This window comes from Hypanus sabinus, chromosome 4, assembly GCF_030144855.1.
Source record: "Hypanus sabinus isolate sHypSab1 chromosome 4, sHypSab1.hap1, whole genome shotgun sequence".
In the NCBI taxonomy this organism is placed as follows: domain Eukaryota; kingdom Metazoa; phylum Chordata; class Chondrichthyes; order Myliobatiformes; family Dasyatidae; genus Hypanus; species Hypanus sabinus.
In genome coordinates this window covers 8610944-8636958 of record NC_082709.1, presented here as the reverse complement: position 1 = coordinate 8636958, position 26015 = coordinate 8610944, and the positions used below count along the sequence as shown (strand labels likewise).

General features: G+C 39.1%; 2 protein-coding genes across 12 annotated transcripts in view; one reads left to right on the top strand and one right to left on the bottom strand.

Annotated features, from left to right (window-relative positions):
• The window catches only part of parp9 (poly(ADP-ribose) polymerase family member 9), a 55439-nt gene extending 47201 nt beyond the window's left edge, over positions 1-8238 (top strand). The window contains exons 10-11 of the mRNA XM_059966339.1: positions 3482-3656; positions 4907-8238. Of these exons, the coding sequence (XP_059822322.1) occupies positions 3482-3656; positions 4907-5178 (447 nt within the window). The 3' untranslated portion in view covers positions 5179-8238. The remainder of the gene's footprint in view (positions 1-3481; positions 3657-4906) is intronic.
• Positions 8239-8279: 41 nt separating this feature from the next.
• faima (Fas apoptotic inhibitory molecule a) overlaps positions 8280-26015 on the bottom strand; it is a 42727-nt gene continuing 24991 nt past the window's right edge. For all 11 annotated transcript variants that reach the window (XM_059966350.1, XM_059966347.1, XM_059966351.1 and 8 more), the window contains 3 exons: positions 20688-20916; positions 19232-19281; positions 8280-11388 (listed from right to left, as the gene is read on the bottom strand). In XM_059966350.1, the coding sequence (XP_059822333.1) occupies positions 11239-11388; positions 19232-19281; positions 20688-20916 (429 nt within the window). In that variant the 3' untranslated portion in view covers positions 8280-11238. The remainder of the gene's footprint in view (positions 11389-19231; positions 19282-20687; positions 20917-26015) is intronic.

Here is a 26015-nt window from a genome sequence, read left to right as displayed (position 1 = left end):
TTAAATACATCAGAAGATTATGTTCACTTAGTGGAAATCCTTCTGTGCATGTTCAACTACTCCAGGATGGGATTTTTGAAGACATTTGTAAGTACTACCTAAAACTAATATAAAAACTCATTTAGATTGTGAGATTTTGCAGTATGATTAAAGTTATTCTGATTTAATATTGTATAGCTTGGAAAGAGGTTATTTTGCTCAACTTGGCCATGATGGCACCCGTCCATATTGATTTCATTTCTCACCACTTGGTCCGTAGTATTTTATGCCTAAATTTGTAAATGCCCATTTAGAAACTTCTGTAAAGCTGTCAGCAACCTAGCTTCAAACACCCTCTAAGTATTGCATTGAGGTACATACCACACACTGTGTGAACAAGATCCTCCTAATATTCCCTCTCAATCTCTTTCCCCAATCTTACTTCTGCATCTTTTACTGAATTTCTCAATCCAAGGCAACATCCTATTATGTGGTGTTACACACTCCGATGTTGTAACTGCAGTACCTTCTCAACGTAACTGCATCTTCCTATAGTATTTGTTTGTTCATTATTTGTCCATTCTTTCCATGACCACCATTCTTATGGGCAATCTTTTCTATAAAAAAGTGGTTTGCGATTGCTTTCTTCTCGGCAGTGTCTTTACAACAAGGGTGTCCCCAGCCATAATCAATACTCTTCAGCGATTGCCTCCCTGATGTCAATGGTCACATAGCCAGGACTTGTGATATGCACCACCAGATCATTCAACCATCCACCACCTGCTCTCCTGGCTTCAGAGACTCTGATCAGGGGGGCTAAGTAGGTGCTACACCTTACCAAAGGGTGACCTGCAGGCTAGCGAAGAGAAAGAACACCTTACACCTCCTTTGGTAGAGATTTGTCTCCACCCTGTAGTGATCAGAAATGCACGGTACTCCTAAAGTGGACCAAAGTCTTATTATGTTGGAGCATAACATCCTACTTTAGTTTCCAATGACCTAATGATTATCAGTTTATGTATCTTTCTATCCATTATATGTACCTGTGTTGCTACTTTCAAGAAATCATGGCTTGTACTTCAAGAATTTATAATGTTAAGTGTTGATCTGATTGAAAATTTCCAAGATATTACGTGAAATTGATTGGTTTGATCAGGGGTCCCCAACCCTTTTTCAGGCCATGGATCAATACCGTTAAACAAGAGGTCTGTGCACACAAGGTTGGGATGGAAAAATTTCTGCTGGTTATGGAAACTAGAACAAGGAATATAGTCTGAAATTTAAAGCAAGTCTGTCACAATTGATTGAAAAGCAACTTGTTCATGCAGAGCACAGAACCATTGGCAAATTATACAAATTTGATTTCAAATTTTAAATCTGAGATTTAAGTAAAGGTTTTAAACAGATGATGAAAATGCAGATGTAGAGAATTAAGCATAAAATAACAAATGCATGTAATCTAGAAGTCGAAAATGCTGGAAACATCTAGTAACTCAGGCATTATCTATTGGAATAGTGGACTGTATTTAGTGCTCTCTGTGTGGTCTCCTCTACTGAAGAAACCAAAGACTGAAAGGGTGGCTTTGTGGAGTGCCTACATATAAACTGGATTGGCGATTCTAAGATAATTGAAATCTGTCTGCCAATTAAATTCCATATTCCACTCCCATTCGTACTGATCTGTGTTGTAAAAATGAGCGTGAAGAATGGGACCTCATCTTCCATCTGAGCACACTGCAGCCTTTCAGGTTCAATACTGAATTCAACATTTTGGGTTACTCTATTTCTCTATATCAGCACTGGCCCAATCTGCTGGAGGCCAGACTCCTCTAATATTAAATCATTTTTTCCATCTTTCCCAAACCCTGTTCTCTCTCTCACTGTAATATCAGCCAGATAACCTCTTCAGCACCTGCCTAATCTGCTAAATCTAGCATTTTCTGTCCCTATGTCAGTGCATCTATTACGTCATTACAAGCCAGAACAGGATCAAGAGGATAAATCAACCACTCCTATTCCAAAATTCCTTCAGGAATAATTTCTGGAAGCATTTTAGAGCGATCCTTACTAGATTTTGTTTTTTAAATGTTAAGTTAGTATATCAAGTTGTCAAGTTTCTTGTCATGTGCCACAGATACGATGAGGTACAGGTACAGTGAGAAATTTGCTGCAGTATCACAGAAATTCAGATGACAACACATGGAATATGAGTTATAGTATACAAAGCAGTGAATGAAAAAAATAGATTCTGCTAAAGTAAACACAAATGCAAGAAAACAATGAGAATTGAGTCCATGGCCATGCACGAGGTACAGCATAGTGTTCTATTTATTTATTGAGATACAGTGTGGAATAGGCCTTTCTGGCCCTTTAAGCCCTGCTGCCTAGAAACCCCTGACTTAATGCTTGCCTAATTCATGGGACAATTTACAATGATCAATTAATGTACCAACCAGCACATCTTTGAACTTCGGGAGGAAACTGGAGCACCCAGAGGAAACCCTTCAAACTCCTTACAGGCCAGAATTTAACCCAGGGCACTGGTACTGTAAAGCATTGTGCTAATCATTATGCTACCATACCTCCCATTGTTGAGGTAGAATTAGGATTGTACAGATCGGTTGAGGAACCTAATGGTTGTAGGAAAGTAATGGTTCCGGAACCTGAAGGCATGAGATTTCACGCTTCTGAACTTGCAGTGAAAGACATGACATGGCTGGCAAGAATCCGATGATAGTTGCTGTCTTCTTGCAGAAACTTTCAATGGTGGGGAGAATTTTGTCTGTGATAGACCAAGTATTGTACGAGTCCAATAAATGATTGCATTTATGAACCCTTATGTAAACAAACCTACATTTTCATGAATAACGTTTATGAGATACAAGAGTTTCAAAGTTTTACAGATCCTTCTGATTTTTTTGCGACACACTCATTGCTTTAAGCTATATTAACTTAATATCCATAAGACATAGGAGCAGAATTAAGCCATTCAGCTGAACCGAATCTGCCGCAATTTTGATCCTTAATGATAATTCCATCAAAAAGGACTATGGTAGTTTCTTAGAATTAAAGAGCATAAAGAATATATGAAGTATTTTTATTGCTATTTTGTGTGGATTTTCATTGGGGTGCTTCAATGTGGCTGAATTGAACTGAACTGGACATTCTGAGACTGTTTCAAGGACTCTGCGGCTCTGTGACTGTTATTTGCTCGTTTTTTGCCCTTTGCACGATTTGTTCTTTTTTCACGCATCGGGTTTTTGATGTTTTCTTTGAATGGGTTCCAGTGTTTCTTTGTTTCATGGCTGCCTGTGGGAAGAAGAATCTCAGGGTTGTATGCTACTTACATACTTTGATAATAAACGTACCTTGAATCTTTGTAGCAAGGAGCCATGTGATTAACATGGCGTTTACTGACCACAGTGATCTTTGAATTTCTAACTTGAAATGGATCCACATTTGGAGAATATTATGTTTTAATAAGAATATTGCTTTAATACAGATTGAACAAATACAGAATCCTGTCTTGTGGGCTTGCTACTTAAATACGAAAGAAAAGAATAAAGAGTTTATACAAACTGATGGAAGTGTTACCACCTTGTATCATGCTGTTCCCAGCTACTTCTGCAACGTCGTCTGCAGAATTGGATTTCTGGAAACATATTCATATGAACATGGTAATTATATTTTATTCCATCATTAAACTAAATAATATCAAATGTAGTATTCAAGCACTGTAATTGTTTTTTACTTAATACTTAAGATTCAGGGTGGTTTATTATCATTGTTCAGTACATAAGTGTAAAGGAGAACAAAATGATTATCACTCCTGAACTGATGCAGCATAGGAACAACACAATAAATACATAAGATTAGTATTAATTTTATCTACATAAAGTGACGCTAGGCACAGGAGTATTTGAACATAAGGTGACTGACAGGAAATTATAAAACAGTAGTGGTGTGGAGGGGTGTTAATGGGTGGAGGTGCTGATCAGCCTGACAACCTGGGGGATATTTAACTGTTTGGTGGTCCAGGCCTGGATGCTGTGTAGCCTTCCTGATGTGGGTGGGGCACCTTTCTATATAGAAAGATAGAAAACCTACAGCACAATGCAGGCCCTTCGGCCAACAAAGCTGTGCCGAACATGTCCTTACTTTAGAACTACCTAGGCTTACCCATAACATTCTAATTTTCTAAGCTCCATGTACCTATATATAGGCAATATATACAGTACTGTGCAAAAATCTTAGGTACATATAGGGTGCCTAAGACCCTCCAGTATCGTATCTGACTATGAGGAGTGGATAGTGAGTTAGTAAATTTGGCAGAAGGAAAAGATGTTGGGAATGGCAAGGGTGGGAGGCCTGTAGGACAGGTGGCAGTGAAGGATGCCAGGGGCTGGGTTGGTGCGGTACAGACAAGGTCATCTGATTCCAAAATAATTGGTTTATTGATTCATACAGAATGTCTCTCTGGTGCTTCTCACTGTCTCCCCTCTCTCAACTAAAATTTACCTCTCCCTGCCCCTTTTCCACTCTCAATCAATAGTAGAGAACCTGATCAGAATCAAGTTTATCATCTCTCAGAAATGTCATGAAGTTTGTTTTTATTTTGCAGCAGCAGTACAGTGTAATATATAAAATTACTACAGTACTGTGCAGAAGTTTTAGCCACCCTAGCTATAAATACATGCCTAAGACTTTTGCATAGTACTGTACTTAATAGTTGAAGCATTTTTTCTGAGAAAAGCCTGTGAGGGTAGGTAGCCCTGTCCTACTACCAGCCCATTCTAAAGTGAAGAATATTACAAGTCAAAATTGTGCACACAGTCCTTCCCTAAATAAGTTTGGTGAAAATTATATATAATGGGTGATAGGACTACAAATTATTCACGATTAATCTATGTGTGTTTTAAATTTATAGATAAGGAATATGGTGATGGAATCTACTTTAGAAACAACTTGAAAAATCTCATGAAAAGAATTAATGTCGTTGGGAAAATAATTCACATCTTTGAAGCTGAAGTATTCATTGGCAATTGTAACAAAGAGCCCACATTTCATATTTCACAGCAACTAAAAGATTGTGATTGTTGTGAGTACAAAGACAGTATTGAAGGGAGTACATCCAAAGCCTTTGTTATTTTGAACAGTTCTCGAGCTTATCCACATTATTTGATAACATGCAGATTGTAAGCACAAAATTTACCTATGAAATGTGGAAAATCATGCTGCATTGTACCAATTATTTGTAATTTCTACTTGGTAAACTGGTTAATATCTATGGCTGTCTGCTCAAAGATCCTTCAAAGGAGAGAAGGAAGGATGCATCACTTTGACTGTGCATGGGATAATTCGCAGCTGCAAATTGGTGTGAAATCCTACAGTGCAATAAATTTTCACATCAAGAACTTCTATCCAAATGCACACCAGAAAATATATTTCCAATGAAAGGTGGCATTCAGGACCAGTGGCAAGTCATAATTAAGCAAGAATGTTGAGTGGTAATTAGCAGCATCTCTGGTGGATATTCCTTTGGGACCGAATCATGTAGCACGTCCACCCAAAATGTGTCTCTGAATTTTTAAGCAAGATTCTCAGGCTCTGCCCATCCACAGTTTTACTGAAAAGATGCTGGTTGGCTTTTTCTCTTTCCACTGCACTTCTTGTGGTGGCAATGCAACAAGAATGGTTTATGGTAGAAGGTCATTCACACCATGAGTTAAACTCCATCTTCATTTTCCCTTGCCTAGATTCCAATTGCTAATCAAAGTTCAAAGTGAATTTATTATCAAAGTACATATACAACCCTGAGATTTGGTTTCTTGCAGGCATACTCAATAAATCGAAGAACCCAGATAATAGAGTCAATGAAAGACTGCACACAATAGGGTGGATAAACAACAAGTGCAAACTACAACAACCTGCAAATATAATAGAAAAAAAGAAATAACAATAATAGATAAACAATAAATAGAGAACATGAGATTCAGAGTCCTTGAAAGTGAGTCCATGGTTTTGGGAACAGTTCTGTAATGATTCATTTAGAAATATGGGTAACAAAAAGGCAGGAGTTGTTTAATCATGAAGTGTGAAGAAATGCATGGGTGGTCAAATATACTGTATGAGAAACTTGTACAGTAAATGGCAGGATCCTTTGGAAGCACTGAAACACAGAAGATTCTTGAGGTACAGGTCTATAACTCCCTGGAAGTGGCAACATAAGTAGTAGAATGAAGACGACATATGGCAGACTTTCTTAGTTGGGGTATTGAGTACAAGTTAGGAAGCACATTGCTATTGTGTATAACTTTGCTTAGACCACATTTTGGATTTGCGTGCAGTTCTCTTCCCCATATACAGGCAGGATGTGCTGGCTTTGGCGTGTGTGCAGAGAAAACTTCAAGGAGCCAGAACATTTTTTCTCCAGGGTGGAAAACATCAAATACTACAGATCATAGATTTATGGTGAGAGGGTGTTGATCTTAACATGACCTTCTAAACCCCTCTGAACAGGGTTGATCTGCTGGGATGATTTGACTGGTGAAATGAAGAGTTTGCTTGGTCATGAGGTCAGAGTTTCATGATGTACTCTTCCATTGCTGTTGATGGCCTACACTCATGGATGCTCAGTTTTGAGTTGTTAAACCTGTTCTTTACCTATCTTACTTTTCAGAACTGTAGTGCCAGAGAACAGTGGAGTGTTCTCAGGTTGAAGATGGGAGTTAATACAAGGCAATCTGAAGATGCTGGAAATTCAAACAACACACACAAAATACTGGTGGAACACAGCAGGCCAGGCAGCATCTATAGCGAGAAGCGCTGTCAACGTTTTGGGCTGAGACCCTTCGTCAGGACTAACCGCAAGGAAAGATAGTAAGAGATTAGAAAGTAGTGGGGGGAGGGGGAAATGCGAAATGATAGGAGCAGACCGGAGGGGGTGGGATGAAGCTAAGAGCTGGAAAGGTGATTGGTGAAAGTGATAGAGCTGGAGAAGGGAAAGGATCATGGGACAGGAGGCCTCAGGAGAAAGAAAGGAGGTGGGGGAGCATTAGAGGGAGATGGAGCATTAACAGAAGCTAGAGAAGTCAATGTTCATGCTATCAGGTTGGAGGCTACCCAGCTGGTATATAAGGTGTTGTTCCTCCAACCTGTGTTTGGATTCATTTTGACAATAGAGGAAGCAGTGGATAGACATATCAGAATGGGAATAGGATGTGGAATTAAAATGTGTGGCCACTGGGAGATTCTGCTTTCTCTGGCAGACTGAGCGTAGGTGTTCAGCGAAACAGTCTCCCAGTCTGTGTCAGGTCTCACCAATATATAAAAGGCCACACTGGGAGCACCGGACACAGTATACCACACCAGCCGACTCACAGGTGAAGTGTCACCTCACCTGGAAGGACTGTCTGGGGCCCTGAATGAGGAAGTGTAAGGGCAGGTGTAGCACTTGTTCCGTTTACAAGGATAAGTGCCAGGAGGGAGATCGGTAGGAAGCAATGGGGAGGCGGGGGGTGGGGGGGGGAAGACAAGTGGACAAGTGGACAAGGGAGTCGCGTAGGGAGCTTTCTTTTTTTTAAATTTTATTTTATTCTTTATCTTTCCTTTCGGTTAGTCCTGACTAAGGGTCTCAGCCCGAAACGTCGACAGCGTTTCTCACTATAGATGCTGCCTGGCCTGCTGTGTTCCACCAGCATTTTGTGTGTGTTGTTGTTTGAAGATGGGAGTTTGTTGCTTAGAAGGCTGGGGAGACTCAAGCATTGATTGCATAAGAAACTGATTAATTTCCTCAATATTGAAGGATTAAGGGGCATGCCAGTAACACAGGATTAAGGCATTGAGGCAGAAAATCAGCCAAGATAGTTTTGAATGTCAGAACAGGCTTGAGGGGTTGATGGCCAATTCATCTCATTTAAGTTTTTATGTGGGGAAAAAGAGATAGAATAGCATCTTGTGTTAAAACAATTACCTCAGAAGACAAGGGTAATAGAACAGACATCAGGTTAAGAGGTAGTCAGCTGAAGATGAGCATGTAATCTTTAGAAGATAAGTCACAGCAATGCAGGGTTGCGTTGGAGGAAGAAGAGTTAATATGTAGAAAGCTAATGGTCCCAAGAGGCTGGCCTTTAGGTAAAGAAATACATGAGCCAAGTATGAAGGCAATAACGTGGCCCATAAAGTACAACAAAGTTTCAAAGTAACACATTTCCTATATTTTTCTACATTACAATCAGAATACAATCTTGCAGCTTTAAGAACCAAAGGAAAATGAAAATAGCAGCAAAGTAATTACAAAGTCAGATTAATTCTGTTTTAATGCTCAGATAAAAATCAGACAACTACAATATAAAATTATTTATTTGTATTAAATAGTCTATATAAAAGAAATCTATATCAAAGTCTTCTGCAAAAAAATTGTAGGAATATAATATGCATCCTTAAGTCAATATTGCTCAGTGTAAAATGACAAAAGATTCTAACCTAAAAACTTTTCAAGCATTTATTAGTTCCTCTTTAGAGTCCAATTTGTGCTGTCCACTGTTGTAGCAGTAAACACATTTTCTCTGAACTTCCACATGAAGTCAAAATGCCATTTATTACACAAAATTCTTTCCTTATCCACATTTCTGCCTTATTAATAACATTCATTACCATTAATATATACAATTACACAAGAGACAGAAGGAAATCTAATTTTATCTGTGGTTCTTTATCAAAGTGTATGGTAAACACAAGAGATTCTGCAGTTGCTGGAAATTCAGAGCAATGTGCACACAAAACATGGCAGGTCAGGCAGTGTCTATGGAAATGAATAAACAGTCAACAAGACCCTTTATTAGGACTGTAAAGGAAAGGGGAAGATGCCAGAATAAAAGGGTGGGGTGAGGGAATGGAGGACAAGCTAGAATGTGATAGGTGATACCAGGTGGGTGGGAAAGGTAAAGGGGCAGGAGAAGAAAGAAAATGGTAGGAGAGGAGAGTGAACCTTGGGAGAAAGGGAAGAAGCAGTGGAATCAAGGAAGATGATAGGCAGGTGAGGAGAAGAGGTAAGAGGCCAGAATGGGAAACAGAAGGGGTAAAAGAGAGAAAAAGGTTCCCTGAAGGAGAAACCTATGACCCTGGGCTGGTAGGTGAGGACAAGAAGAACAGTTTCACTGTATACACACATACAACAGATTGGAAATAGCATTTTTAGAAGTGACAGGGAGGAAAGAAGTACTAGTTAAGAAAACCATGGAAATTACTAAGTTTATAATAGATGTCTGTTGACAGTATGTCTCCAGAGATGGAGAAAGGGGAGAGTTGTTAGAAATGGACCAAGTGAATTTAAGGGCAGGGTAGAAGCTGGAGATAAAGTTGATGAAACTGATGAGCTCAGCATGGGTATATGAAGCGGCAGCAATGCAGTTATCAATGTAGCAAGAAAGAGTTGCAGAGTATTTATAGGGAAGGCATGGAACTTTAACTATTTAACATAGCCAATGAAAAAGGCAGGAAATGTATAGTGCAATGTAGAAAATTAAATTAATGATATTTTATTTAGTTCCAATTTTTTAAAAAAATGGAATGTGCCTAGTAAGACCAAATATAGTGAGACAGATAGGCAGACACTCACACAACTTAGAGACCATAAAATATTTTACATGTAACAAGGGATGTTTTCTGCATCACTTTGCTGCAGAGATAAATCAATTTAATGGATACCTCAGCTCCTTTACTGAATGGCCAGGACATGAAGAAGCACAGAGTCATACAACAAGAATCATGCAAATAACAAAACCATTGTAATAAATCTACCAGTCTTCCAAATATTAGGCTTTTCTCTCACTGGTACAGTGTCATCCTACAACATGTAGCACCCAAGGCATGGAGACTACAATGTGGCAAATTCTGTGTAATGTGGCTAATCAAAGACAGCAGCTAGTGCGGGAGAACAAACTGCAAGGTCCTGGATATTGAAGCCAAACCAGAAGAGTGGCAGCAATAGGGAAGAAATGAGCTATTAAGAGAGGTGGTCTGGCTAAAACACAGCTTTATCTACCAATTAAGTAGAGAAAGCAAGTATTCTATGAAGATGAATCTTTCTTGTGAGTATGCAAAACCATAGCTCCCAAAGCAAATCAAATAACCTTCTCCATATTTTGATAGATCCCAAAAATATAGTTCACCAATAATCAGGTGAGATTGGGGTGGGGTGGGTGCAGATAACACTTAATAATCCCTCATATGCTGTCTTCAACATACTTCACTGATTACATGACATAAATATTTTATTGAGATGTAGTGTGGAGTTGGCCCTCTTGGCCTTCGAAACATGCTGCACAGCAACCCACCAATTTAACACTAGCCTAATAACAATTTACAATGACCAATTAACCTACCAACAGGTATGTCTTTGGAATGCTGGAGGAAACCAGCACACCCAGAAGAAACCCAGATGTCATGGAGAGAACATACAAACTCCTAAGAGACAGCAGTAGGAATTGAATCCAGGAAGTCTGTATGGTAAAGTTTTGAGCTAATCACTCTGCCACTGTGCCACCCTGTCAAATGGAAACCGGAGCAGCTGGGAATCTGAACCAAAAGTAGAAAATGCTCTAAACATTTAAATAGGTCAGGCTGTGGAAAGAGACAGTAAGGTCAAGATCACTGGTCAGAGCAATCTGACCTGAAACATTAACTTCTTTTCTCCTTCATCAATAAAGGCATCTCTGCTGTGCTCAACTGACTGTTATCCCATCAGAAATTGTTCATGTCCTGTTTTAGTGCATGTTCCTGGGTATAAAACCAAGTCTTAAGAAGTCTTTCAGGCTGATTTCACGGTTTTTTTTTTAAGGGAGGACCAAAACTAATCCAAGCACAGTGACATTTCAGCTCAGCACAACTAAAAGATGAAACCCAATGTCCAGATAAATGTGTTGAATCTTTTGAATTCACAATTATACCTGTGGTTTTTTTTTAAATTTAACTTGCACCTATATCAAAAGCATATCTTGTCCACTTGGTATCATAGGAGCAAAAATTGTATTGTTCAATACAAATGCTTGTTTTAAATGCCTTTGACAGTAAGAGTAATTTAAAATCAAAAATTCATTTCCTACTGCAACTAGAGGGTGATCATGCACAAAAACACAAATTTCCCCAACTGATCAGAAATAGAATTGTTTCATTATCATGTGTCTTATATATTATGACAACTGATTTACCAATAAAGTCAAGGATATTTGTTCTTTAGCACAGCTGCCATTCAGGAAATTATTCAACAATTTCTGGGATTTCTTGGCCATCCATAATAAGAGTGTGGATAATTCCTTCTCTTCGTTTCCCACTGCTCACAGCCTTGATACAGCAGTCATGATTGCCAATAGAAAAGTGAGTCTCAGTACCATCTTCAACAAATTCTCCCTACAATTAACAGTAAAATGTTTTAAGCAAAGGAATTGCACTTCATCCCATCCTCAAAATATTCTACAGTGCATTAGAAGTGTAGTCAATATTCAGGCACGATTTGTACAGACTCCAACCATTTAATAATTAATGAAATGACTAACAGCAAATCAGTTTTCATTATGATAGACGAGGGAAGAATGCAGACAGAACACCAAAAGATGTCAGTTGAAATATAGTGTTACTGATAAATGTAAACCTAAAGTATAAGTGCAAACGTGCTCATCCTGGAATAGTTGTAACTCAATCGTGTAACCTGGTAGTGAAAGGGCATCAAAAAGTGCCAGGCTGCAATTACTATCAGAAATTATGTCAATTAATTTCATAGCAAAATGAGCAAGTAAGAAAAGCAATTACATCAAAATGATATTTTAATTCAAATACTTAGAGTTCAAAAATTAGCAAAGTATAAATAAGCACATTATAACAAAACCTATCTTCATGAGATAGTGATAAAATTAAGAGGATTCATTAAAAAAAAGCCCACGTAAATGACTGCCAAAACTAACAAATAATTTATAGATTACAAGTTACCAGGGATACATTGACTTTTGGCAGTCAAAGAGCTTTGACAAATGGCCGATCCAGACTTTGGAAGTTTGGGGAAGAGCAGACTTCAATCAGGTTCACTGCCCAAGGATAAGGACAGCAGGTCAAAACAGTGAAAAAGAACTTTGAAAAGCGAAGGTTTGTTAATGATGCATGGTGGGGTTTAAACTAGAGTTGAAGGGGGATGGGAACCAGCGTGCCAGAACAGTTAATGGAGAGGTTGTGGAGGCATAGGTTGTTAGGAATCAAAAAAATTAAGTATGGTGCCATAAGGCCTTAAGACATAGGAGCAGAATTAGGCTATCTGGCCCATCGAGTCTGCTCCGCCATTCAATCATGGCTGATACTTCTTTTTCTCCTCCTCAACCCTAGTTCCTGGCCTTCTCCCTGTAACCTTTGATGCCATGTCCAATCAAGACCTTAACAATCTCTGCCTTAAATGCACCCAATGTCCTGGTCTCCACAGCAGCATGTGGCAACAAATTAACCACCCTTTGGCTAAAGAAATTTCTCCACATCTCTGTTTTGAAAGGGTCCCCCTCTATCCTGAGGCTGTGCCCTCTTGTGGAAGACTTTCCCACCATGGGAAACATTCTTTCTACATCTACTCCATCAAGGTCTTTCAATATTCAAAAGGTTTCAATGAGATACCCCTTAACCTTCTGAGTTCCAGCAAGTGCAGACTGAGAGCCATCAAATGTTCCTTGCATGACAACCCTTTCATTCCTAGAATCATCCTTGTGAACCTCCTCTGGACCCTCTCCAATGCCAGCACATCTTTTCTAAGATGAGGGGCCCAAAACTGTTCACAATACTCAAGGTGAGGCCTCACCAGTGCCTTATAAAGCCTCAGGCTCACATCCCTGCTCTTGTATTCTAGACCACTTGAAATGAATGCTAACATGGTATTTGCCTTCCTCACCACTAAGTCGACCTGCAAGTTAACTTTTAGGGTGTTCTGCACAAGGACTCCCAAGTCCCTTTACATCTCCTATTTTTGGATTTTCTCCCCGTTTACAAAATAGTCCGTACAATTATTTCTACTACCAAAGTGCATGACCATGCATTTTCCAATATTGTATTTCATTTGCCACTTTCTTGCCCATTCTCCTAATCTGTCTAAGTTCTTCTGCATCCTACCTACTTCCTCAACTGTACCTGCCCTTCCACCAATCTTCATATCATCTGCAAACTTGGCAACAAAGCCATCTATTTCATCTAAATCATTTATATACAGCATTAAAAGAAGTGGTCCCAACACTGACCTCCACGGAACACCACTAGTCACTGGCAGCCAACCAGAAAAGGATCATTTTATTCCCACTCACTGTCTCCTTCCAATCAGCCAATGCTCTAACCATGTTTGTAACTTTCTTGCAATACCTTGGGCTTTTAACTTGGTAAGCAGCCTCTTGTGTGGCACCTTTGTCAAAGGCCTTCTGAAAGTCCAAATATACAATATCCACTGCATCGCCTTTATCTATCCTATATGTAATCTCCTCAAAGAATTCCAACAGGTTCGTCAGGCAGGATTATCCCTGAAAGAAACCATGCTGACTTTGTCCTATCTTGTCCTGTGTCACCAAGTACTCCATCACCTCATCCTTAACAACTGACTCCAACATCTTCTCAACTACTGAGGTCAGGCTAACTGGTCTATAATTTCCTTTCTGCTGCCTTCCTCCTTTCTTAAAGAGCGGAGTGACATCTGAAATTTTCCAGTCCTCTAGCATCATCCTAGAGTCCAACAGTATTTGAAAGATCATTTCTAATGCCACCATAATCTCTAACGCTACCTCTTTCGAACCCTAGGGTGCAGTTCATCTGGTCCAGGTGGCTTATGTACTTTGAGGTCTTTCAGCTTTTTGAGCACCTTCTCTTGTAATAGTAACTGTACCCATTTCTCTTCCTTCACACACTACAACATCAGGCATACTGCTAGTGCCTTCCACAGTGAGGACTGATACAAAATACTCATTTAGTTCATCAGCCTTCTCCTTGTCTCCTGTTATTATTTTTCCTGCCTCATTTTCTAGCAGTCCTACATCCACTTGCATTTCTCTTTTGTTTTTAATATACTTGAAAAAACTTTTACTATCCACTTTGATATTATTTGCTAGCTTGCTTTCATATTTCATCTTTTCCATTCTAATTATTTTTTTTTAAGTTGCTCTCTGTAGGTTTTTAAAAACTTCCCAACCCTCTACCTTCCCACTAATTTTTGCTTTGTTGTACGCTCTTTCTTTTGCTCTTACAATAGCTTTGACTTCTCTTATCAGCCATGGTTGTATTGCTTTACCATTTGAGTATTTCTTCATTTTTGGAATACACATGTCCTGCACCTTCCTCATTTTTCCCAGAAACGCATGCCACTGATGCTCTGCTGACATCCGACATTCCTGCCAGCAACTCCTTTCTATTTAACTTTGGCCAACTCCTCTCTCATATCACTGTAATTTTCCTTACTCCACTGAAATACTGCTACATCAGACTTTAATTTCTCCCTATCAAATTTCAAGTTGAATTCAATCATATTCACAGGTTCCCAAAGTTTCTTTTATGTTAAGCTCCCTATTCGCCTCCGGTTCATTACAAACACCCAATCCAGAATAGCTGATCCCGAGCTGCCTATATTTCAATGAAAGAAGTATTGCAGGAAAGGCAGATAGTGCTGAAGATGAGGTAGCTGGTTTACAGAGGGAATGTGTAGTGAGGAGAGGCTGTTGATAGGGCAAAATTGATGTCAACAGGATGAGCTATAACGTAAAAGGTGGAAACAAATTGAACAGAGTGAATACAGGACTGAAGGTGATCTATTTCAATGCATGCAGTATATACAGTAGATGAACTTGCAGTATGGTTGCAGATTGGCAGGTATGATATTGTAGGCATCACTGAAAGATTATAGTTGAGGGCTTAATATCCAAAGATACACATTGTATCAAAAGGATAGGCAGGAAGGCAGAGGTGTGGCGATGTTACTCTGTTGATAAAAAAAAATTAAATCAAATCATTAGTAAGAGGTGATATAAGGTCAGAAGGCTGTGGATCAGATCATTGTGGATAGAGCTAAGGAACTGCAAAGGTAAAGGGTCCTTGTTGGGAGTTGTATAAAGACCCCCAGTAGTAAGGATGTGGCCTACAAATTACAATGGGAGACAGAAAATGCATGCCAAAAGGGCAGTGTTACAAAAGTCATGGGGGACTTCAATATGCAAGTAGATTGGGAAAACCAGGTTGGTACTAAATTCCAGGAGGGCAAATTTCTAGCGTGCCTACAAGATGCTTTTTAAGAGTAGCTCGTGGTTGAGCCCACCAGAGCATCAGCTATTTTGGTTTGGGTGTTGTGCAATGAACCAGAATTGATTAGAGAGCTTAAGATAAATGAACCTTTAGGAAAGTCATCATAATATGATAGAATTCACCCTGAAATTCGAGAAGGGGAAGTTTAAGTCATATGCATCAGATTACGGTGGAGTAAAGGGAATTACAGAGGCATGAGGAGTTGGCCAGTATTGATTGGAAGAGAACATTGGCAGGGATTGGCAGAGCAGCAATGGAAGTTCTGGAAGCAATTCAGAAGACACAGGATATATACATCCTAACGAGGAAGAAGTATTCTAAAGGAAAGATGACACAACTGAGGCTAACAAGGGAAGTCAAAGCCAACATAAAACCAAAGAGACAGCCAATAGTAGAGCAAAAATTAGTGGGAAGTTAGAGGATTGGGAAGCTTTTAAAAACTAAGAGAAGGCAACTGAAAAAACAAGTCACTAAGGTAAAGACGCAATAAGATAGTAAGCTAGCCAATAATATTAAAAGTGATATCAAAAGTTTCTTCAGATACATAAAGTGTAAAAGAGAGGAGAGAGTGGGTAGCAGACTGCTGGAAAACTATGCAGTAGAGGGGGTAATGAGGGACAACAAAATTACGGACGAACTGAATAAGTATTTTGCATTGGTCTTCGCTGTAAAAGGTTCTTGGGAAACAGGAAGGTCTGAAGCTAGATATGTCACCTGGACAGATGGTGTACACCCCAGTGTTCTGAAAGAGGTGGCTGAAGAGATCATGGAAGCATTAATAATGATCTTTCAAGAATCACTAGATTCTGGAATGGTTCCAGAAGACTGGAAAATTACAAATATCACTCCACTCTTCAAGAAAGGAGAGGCAGAAGAAAGTAAACTCTAGGCCAGTTTGTCTGACCTCAATCATCGGGAAGAAGTTGGAGTATTAAAGGATTAGGTCTCGGGACTTGGAGGCACATGATAAAATAGGCCATAGTCAGCAGTTTCCTCAACGGAAAATCTTTCCTGACTAATCTGTTGGAAGTTTTTGAAGAAATAACAAGCAGAATAGACAAAGGAGAATCAGTTGATGTTGTGTACTGGGATTTACAGAAGGCCTTTGACAAGGTGCCACACATGAAGCTGCAAGCCCAGGTAAGATATTAGCATGGATAAAGCTGTGGCTGATTTGCAGGAGGCAAAGGGACCCTTTTCCAGCTGGCTACTGGTGACTCGTGTTCCGCAGGGGTCTGTGATGGAACCAATTCTTTTTACATTCTATGGCTTTGTTGCAAAATTTGCTGATGATATGAAGATAGGTGGAGGGGCAGGTAGTTTTGAGTAAGTAGAGAGGCCACAGAAGATTAGGAGAACAGGCAAAGAAATGACAGATGGAATACAGTATCAGGAAGTGTATGGTCATGCACTTTGGTAGAAGAAATGAAAGGGTGAACTGTTTTCTATATAGACAGCAGATACAAAAAACTGAGGTGCGAAGGGACTTTGGAGTCCATGTGCAGAATCCCCGAAAGATTAAGATGCAGGTTTTGTCTGTGTTGAAGGAGGCAAATGCAATGTTAGCATTCATTTCAAGAGGACTAGAATATAAAAGCAAGGATGTAATGTTGAAACTTTATAAAGCAATGGTGAGGCCTCACTTGGAGTAATATGAGCAAGTCTGGGCCCCTATCTTAGAAAGGATGTCCTTAAGCTGAAGGATGCTTCAAAGGAGGTACACTGAAATGATTCCAGGATGGAATGGTTTGTCACCTGAATAGCATTTGATGTCTCTGGGCTTGTATTCACTTGAATTCAGAAGGATGAGGGGTGACTTCATTGTAGCCTATCAAATGGTGAAAGCTTTTGATAGAGTGGATATGGAGAGGATATTTCCAATGGGGAGAGAGTCTCAGAGCAGAGGACACAGCCTCAGAATAGAGGGGTGTCCTTTAAAAATTGAGATAAGGAGGAATTTCTTTAGCCAGAGCATGGTGAATCTGTGGAATTTTTGCCACAGGCACTGTGGAGGCTAAGTTTTTATGTAGATTTAAGGCAGAGATTGATAGATTCTTGGTTGGTCAGGACATGAAGGGATACGGGGAGAAGGCAGGAGATTTGGGCTGAGAGGAAATTTGGATCAGCCATGATGAAATGGTGGAACAGACTCAATGGGCCAAATGGCCTAATTCTGTTCCTATATCGTATCGTCTTTACGAAGGGTGAATGATAAGTTCGTGGCCTAAGGTAGAAGCAGTCAATTTTAGAAAACCTAGCACATTTATTTTTCAACACAGTCCCCTCTTACACGTACACACTTAGTCCAGCGGTCATGGAGCATATGGATTCCTTCTTTGTAGAAGTGCTCCACAGCAGGGTTGATTAGTAAGTTCGTGGCCTAGGTAGAAGGAGATGCAAGTAACGAGAGTGTCTTGGACCTCCAGGTGGTCCACAGCAGGGGTGACTGATAAGTTCGTAGCCTAAGGTAGAAGGAGATGAGTTATACAGCTCTTGTCACATGCACGTGTAGTTCAACTGAGTGAAAATGCAGAAAGTTTGAAGTTAATAACTCATCTCCTCCTACCTTAGGCCATGAACTTATCAATCAACTCATGCTGGGGACCACTTCTGGAGGTCTAAGATGCCGACTTCTAAAAAGAAGGGATCCGTATGCCTCACGACTGCTGGGCTAAGTGTGTAAATGTAGGAAAAATAAAAGTGCTAGGTTTTTTAAAATTGACTCCTTCTAACCTTAGGCCACGAACTTGTCAATCACCCCTCGTATATATGTGGCAAGTTGAGGAACTGATGCAAATACAAATTAAATGATCAAAATTACTATACATTAAATCTTTAATGTGTAATTATTTATAAATGTTCTGTATCAGCAAATAATGTCTTCCTTACGAGATTAAGATATTGCCAGGAACCAGTGCTGTGAGATCTCACCCAATTTGCTTGGGAGACCCAGAATTGCAGATGTTAGCTAGGGTAGTTAAGTACTGGAATTTAATTGAATGCAGAACTCAATTGGATAATAAGATACTTGATCCAAATTTTGTCCATGCTCAATATCCACATATGCGTACTTCCTGCAATGGAGATGAGAACTGGGAAATTAGTGTTTCTCCATATTCATCCGGAGCTATTTATAACAAGTTACATTTCTACAACTACCAAAAGAGATGGGAACTGTTTTGATAAGAAATGCAGCTATTCTGGGGTTGCACGGTACCGCAGTGGTTATCTCAATACTTTATAGTACCTGGGTTCAATTCCCAATGCTGCCTGTAAGGAATTTGTAAGTTCTCCCCATGATCATGTGGTTTTCCTCCAGGTGCTCTAGTTTCTACCCACATTCCAAAGATGTACTGATTAGTTGGTCAATTGGTCTTTGTAAATTGTTACATGATTAGGCTATGATTAAATTAGAAGATTGCTGGGCGGCATGGCTCAAAGAGCTAGAAGGGGCTACTCCACGCTGCATCTCAAAACAAAATATATTGCAAAGAGAAAAGTAATAAATACTGCAATAATGCATAGAAAATGCTGGAGGAACTCAATTCTTTCAGAATCTCTTTACTTTTAAAGATAAGCGTTTTCTCCGTAAGTCTGAATTTTTCATACCTGATGAAAGGTAATAGACTGAAATTAATTAGATTCCTACTTCTACAGATTCTGCCATCTCAAATAGATGAATCATTTTATTTGTATTAAGTGTGAAGTAAAAACACAATAGGCACAATATAATGTTTTTCTAAACTGCCCTATAGGTGGAGTATCAAAACATCAATCTTCTTTAATTAAAAACTTAAATGTTAAAGTTTTCAGTTAATTAGTGTAGGGAACCACTTCAAACAATTTGTTCAAAAAAATGGAAACTCTGAATTAAAAAAACTACAAAATTTTGTGAGCACGCCACCCTCAAGATACAAAGAAAAGGTATCCATAAATTACAAAACCTTACCGCCGTCTCTATCTTCTTTCCATTGCACCAAACATCCATAGTGTCTTTCTCTGTAATGATAATTTGGTAATTTTGTAATTCTAATCAGAGTAATTTACAACTTATGGATGTTTCCATTAGATTTCCATTTCTCTTAGCCAAACTACCACCATTATTAGATTCATTTGACATCAAGCAACAATAGTTTCATTAATTTTATTAACGAGACATGTCATTTATGTTCTACATTATTTCTGTGGGTAACTACAGTACAGAACTTTAAATGGGGCATCACCAGAATTTGTCTTAAAGTAAAACATGTTTTTGTCACTTTGTGTATCAGTTGGGCTGAGTTAAGAATTTTAATATTATATATGGATTAAGATTTCTTGAATGTGGTCTAATCATATATCATTACGAGTGAAAGTGAAGTCCATGATTATTAATGACCTTGCAACATCAAAATGAAGAGAAGCAGCAGAAGAGGGGTGTTACATTCAGTCTCTTCTCCAGAATCTCCTGTACTCTTGCTACAGAATTAGTATCCCAGTATCCTCAAAATATTCCAAAAACATGTAATTAGTAGATAAATTGGCTGCGAAAATAACTGCAGTACCAGTGGGTGGTGGGAGAATCAGAATGTCTGCATCTACAATACGTAGCTTTGAAGCCGCTGCAAGTTTTTGATTAGACCTGTAACACTCTGTACTTGTGCACGACATTAAGGTTCATTTGACTTGGATTGCTCCAAGGGCCCATCTAAGCATGATGGGCCAGAGACAGAGAGATCAAAACAGTCTTCATAGGTGAAGCAGCACTTCAGTTCCACCTTTCACTTTAGGGTACTGCATTTAGTGTTCCAAAAGTGGCCTTCTCTACACTGGAGAAACCAAACAGACTAGAGGATTACTTAGCCTGTTTTTTAATACCACATTAGCAACACACAATAAAGACAAAGAAGCATAATCTGCTTCAACCTATGTCATTTCTACCACTGTAGAAATATTCCCATTGTTCTTTCCATTCCTCCCCTTTATGTGATCGAAATTTATTTTGTCTCCAATTCAGATTACGTGCTTGGCTAAAAGTGGTAACTATTTCTTTCCACAGATGATGCCCGAGATATTGAGCATTTCCAGTATTCTCTACTTTTCAAGTGTTGGATAGGATGGATAATTTGTGAATAGTTTATGGAAAGGTGATAACAATGAACTAAAGGCCTTAAATATAAAAAGTGCTCGTGACCAGGACTAGGAGTTGTGTGTGTTGCTTAGTAACCATTAGATGTAGATAATTACAATTCACCATCAGTAAGCAATTTAAAGTACAGCATTTTCATGAAGGAAATAACCAGTTACGCCAGGAAATGCAAACTAGAATAAGCGCAAGCAAAGCCTTGAAGCCGTGTCTTTTTAATGATAATTTAAATATACACTCTTGTGAATAAGTAAAAATTACCACTATGATGTACACTTACCCAGCACAATTCGAGAATCTGTTCCATCTAGATTTAGTAGCCATGTATTTGTAGTCTTAGACCTGTTCTCCAAATACTTCTTTAGGCTTTTCCCATTGATCTCCAAAGTATATTCATATGCAAATCCACTAATTGCATCGATGTTGATTGTTGCTTTTGTTTTAGTTGCCCCAACTACAAAGGTTTCCTTTCCAACAAGCTTGAACATCCAGTCCCTTCTTATGACTTCCTGGTAACAAAATACTGCTCGTTACACACAAAAAACTTCAATTATTGTTACACCAAACTAAATTACGATAGTTAATTCATACTGCATGGCAATGGCTAATAAAATGTAACCAGTCATAATAAGTTATGAAGCATAATAAAGCAAAATAAAAAGGTGCACAATCCACATACTAAAATTCAAACTATGGAGAGCAAGCACAATGATATAGCTATAAGAACTTTCAATCATGACGCCCTACTCGTGCTACTGATGGATAATTGAACAAGGAGTTTCGTGCTTCAGTACAGTCAGCCCTCCTTATCCGTGGGTTCTGCATGCGTGGATTCAACCAACCGCTGATTGGGAAAACCCAAAAGTTCCCTCCACAGTACTTGTTTGAGCATGTACAGACTTTTTTTTCCCTTTATTATTCCCTAAACAATACAGTATAACAAATATTTACATGGAATTTACATTGTATTAGGTATTATAAGTAATCCAGAGATGATTTAAAGTATACAGGACGACGTGCATAAGTTACCGTGGATCAGGAATCGAAAACAAAACCCATAAGTTCTCTAAGTTGGAACAGGTACATCCGGTATTATTTAGTGTCAGTTAGGCAAATGTTTGTCTTAGTATATAGTATGTATTTTACCTTTCTATGCACATAAAACACAAGAAACGTATGTATTTCAATAATTAAACTACTGCGTTGCTTAGTAATAATCGTAGCTTTCATCAGGGCAGGGCCTTTCACGTGCTCCATTATTCTCGCTGTATCCTTTAAAATTCTTCTGATTGTTGACCGACTGTAGCCTAACGCTTTTCCAATGACCGATGGCATTTCACCTCTTTCTGATCGCTTTATTATTTCCACTTTATTTTCAACCGTGATCGTTTTCCTGAACAGAAACGCTGCAGACAGCGGGTCCTGAGCTCCACCAGGTTCTAAAGTCCACCGCACTGAGACAGGTTAAATAAGCTCCGGAGCTCTGCCCGGTCAAAAGTCCACCAACTTGAGCATCCACATTTTTTGGTATCCAGTGGGGTGGGGGGGGGGGTGTCCTGGAACCAATCCCCTGCAGATAAGGAGGGCCAACTGTATTCAAAATTCAGAAGTACTCTATTTTATAATAACCCTGATTTGGCTATGAAGGGCAACAACAACAAAAATAACAGACTAAATCTTGCAGGCAAATGGGTGGTCTGTAGAAAACTGCTGACATTTATTCCCAAAAATACAAGCCCATTTGGAGTTTGACTCTGTTTACATTCAAGTATGAAAGTCTCAACCCAGGCAAGACTCTCATCAGTGAATGACAACACCCTGATTTCTGATGCAGACTTTGCAAGCTGACTCATTTACGTGGAGATTTTTTAGTTGGGAGTTAAAAAAGTAAGATTAAAGTAAGTTAAATTATTTTAAAGTATTTAAGCTTGCAGCAAAGTTTTTAATTAAAAGTGACATTTTTTTCAGTAATTTTGTTTTAGAAAATATTGTAATAATATTTAAGATTAAATTGCACAATTCATTTTTCAAGAAGTCTTTGAATGCTTCTGAATGTCAGGCAGTCAGAAATATTCCAAGAGTCATACAGATGGCAATGCAGGGTCTTGGCTTTGCCCTCCCACAAATGTGTGTGCAATTTTGTACATGTGACTCGTTGTTCACCAATGTGACCCAATTACTTCATGCAAGATCCTGGCACTCTACTAGCATTGCTCACAGGACTCAATGCACTGGGCAGTTAAATCTGGGATTCTCTTGCCAGTGGGTTTAGCCTTCTGGACCTTAGCCAGGTTAGTATTCTGACAAAGGGTGAATCTGATGAAGGAGGCAGTGAATATCACTCATCAAAAAGTAGTCCATTATTTAGCAAATTACTACTCTAGGAATAGTGGAAATGGGAAGCAATGCTCCTGAAACAGATTAAACACTGTATTAGCAAGTAAGAACAAAATTAACAAATTCCATTTCCAATATTAAAAATGTAAGCCAGCACATTTTAATATTGGGACAGTCAGTGAGAATTAAAAGTTTGTATTGATCCTTAAATGGTACTGATAGCTTTTCTTGTACTTGAAAATCTCATCAAAGTTTTACTGATATTTAATTTTTATTTTTGCGATAACCTTCCTTTCTGCTTGGTTATTTTAAAGTAGCAATAATAGACCTGAAGCAACACACACAAAATTCTGGATGAACTCAGCAAGTTCTATGGAAATAAATAGTCAACTTTTCAAAATCAGAATCAGGTTTATTATCACTGGCATGTGTCATGAAATAATAATAATTTAATAAATCAATTACAGTATACATATTGAATAGGTTAAAATAGTGCAAAAAACAGAAATAATGTACAAACCCCATTTCCAGAAAAGGGGATATTTTCCAAAATGCAATAAAAACAAAAATCTGTGATATGTTAATTCACGTGAACCTTTATTTAATTGACAAAAGTACAAAGTAAAGGTTTTCAATAGCTTTACTGACCAATTTAATTGTATTTTGTAAATGTACACAAATTTAGAATTTGATGGCTGCAACACACTCAACAAAAGTTGGGACAGAGGCATGTTTACCATTGTGTTACATTACCTTTCCTTTTAATAACACTTTTTAATTGTTTTGGAACTGAGGATACTAATTGTAATAGATTTGCAATTGGAAATTTTGTCCATTCTTGCTTGATATAAGACTTCAGCTGCTCAACAGTCTGTGGTTTCCGTTGTCTGATTCTCCTCTTCATGATGTGCCATACATTTTCAATAGGAGATAGACCTGGACTGGCAGCAGGCCAGTCAAGCACACACACTCTGTGTCTACAAAGTCACGCTGTTGTAGCCCGTGCAGAATGTGGTCTGGCATTGTCCTGCTGAAATAAGCATGGACGTCTCGGGAAGAGACGTCGCTTTGATGGCAAGATATGTCTCTCTAAAATCCTAATATACGCCTCAGAGTCAATGGTACCTTCACATACATGCAACTCACCCATGCTGTGCGCACAGATGCACCCCCATACCATCACAGATGCTGGCTTTTGCACTTTTCGCTGATAACAATCAGGATGGTCGTTTTTATTCACTAAGGAGAAGGATATTGAATTGTCTAAGGTGTGGGAAACAAGTAAGGAAGTTATGGAACCTATGACAATTAAAGAGGTGGAGGTACTGGCGCTTTTAAGAAATTTAAAAGTGGATAAATCTCCGGGTCCTGACAGCATATTCCCCAGGACCTTGAGGGAAGTTTGTGTAGAAATAGCAGGAGCTCTGACGGAGATCTTTAATTTGTCATTAGAAACGGGGATTGTGCCGGAGGATTGGCGTATTGCTCATGTGGTTCCATTGTTTAAAAAGGGTTCTAGAAGGAAGCCTTGCAATTATAGACCTGTCAGTTTGACATCAGTGGTGGGTAAATTAATGGAAAGTATTCTTAGAGATAGTATTTATAATTATCTGGATAGACGGGATCTGATCAGAAGTAGCCAGCATGGATTTGTGCGTGGAAGGTCATGTTTGACAAACCTTATTGAATTTTTTGAAGAAGTTACGAGGAATGTTGACGAGGGTAAGGCAGTGGATGTAGTCTATATGGACTTCAGCAAAGCCTTTGACAAAGTTCCACATGGAAGGTTAGTTAAGAAGGTTCAGTCGTTAGGTATTAATGCTGGAGTAATAAAATGGATTCAACAGTGGCTAGATGGGAGATGCCAGAGAGTAGTGGTGGATAATTGTTTATCGGGATGGAGGCTGGTGACTAGCAGGGTGCCTCAGGGATCTGTTTTGGGCCCAATGTTGTTTGTAATATACATAAATGATCTGGATGATGGGGTGGTAAATTGGATTAGTAAATATGCCGATGATACTAAGGTAGGAGGTGTTGTGGATAATGAGGTGGATTTTCAAAGCTTGCAGGGAGATTTATGCCGGTTAGAAGAACCGTTGAAAGTTGAACGTTGGCAGATGGAGTTTAATGCTAAGAAGTGTGAGGTTCTACATTTTGGCAGGAATAATCCAAATAGAACATACAGAGTAAATGGTAGGGTATTGAGGAATGCAGAGGAACAGAGAGATCTAGGAATAACTGTGCATAGTTCCCTGAAAGTGGAGTCTCATGTAGATAGGGTGGTGAAGAGGGCTTTTGGAACGCTGGCCTTTATAAATCAAAGCATTGAGTACAGAAGTTGGGATGTAATGCTAAAGTTGTACAAGGCATTGGTAAGGCCAAATTTGGAATATTGTGTGCAGTTCTGGTCACCGAATTATAGGAAAGATATCAATAAATTAGAGAGAGTGCAGAGACAATTTACTAGGATGTTACCTGGGTTTCAGCAATTAAGTTACAGAGAAAGGTTGAACAAGTTAGGTCTCTATTCATTGGAGCGTAGAAGTTTGAGGGGGGATTTGATCGAGGTATTTAAAATTTTGAGAGGGATAGATAGAGTTGACGTGAACAGGCTGTTTCCATTGAGAGTAGGGGAGATTCAAACTAGAGGACATGATTTGAGAGTTAGGGGGCAGAAGTTTAAGGGAAACACGAGGGGGTATTTCTTTACTCAAAGAGTGATAGCTGTGTGGAATGAGCTTCCTGTAGAAGTAGTAGAGGCCAGTTTAGTTGTGTCATTTAAGGTAAAATTGGATAGGTATATGGACAGGAAAGGTGGAGGGTCATGGGCTGAGTGCGGGTAGGTGGGACTAGGTGAGATTAAGGGTTCGGCACGGACTAGGAGGGCCAAGATGGCCTGTTTCCGTGCTGTGATTGTTATATGGTTATCTTTGGCACGGAGAACTCGACGCCTGTTTTTTCCAAAAACTAGCTGAAATGTGGACTTTCTCTGACCACAGCACACAGTTCCACTGTTTTTCGGTCCATCTGAGATGAGCTCGGGCCCAGAGAGCTCGCCGGCATTTCTGCACAGAGTTGATGTATGGCTTCCTTCTTGCGTAATACAGTTTCAAGTTGCATTTCTGGATGCAGCAACAGACTGCGTTAAGTGACAATGGTTTTCCGAAGTACTCCTGAGCCCAGGTGGCTATAATTGTCACAGTAGCATGATGGTTTCTTAGGCAGTGCCACCTGAGGGCTCGAAGATCACGCGCATTCAACAGTGGTTTCC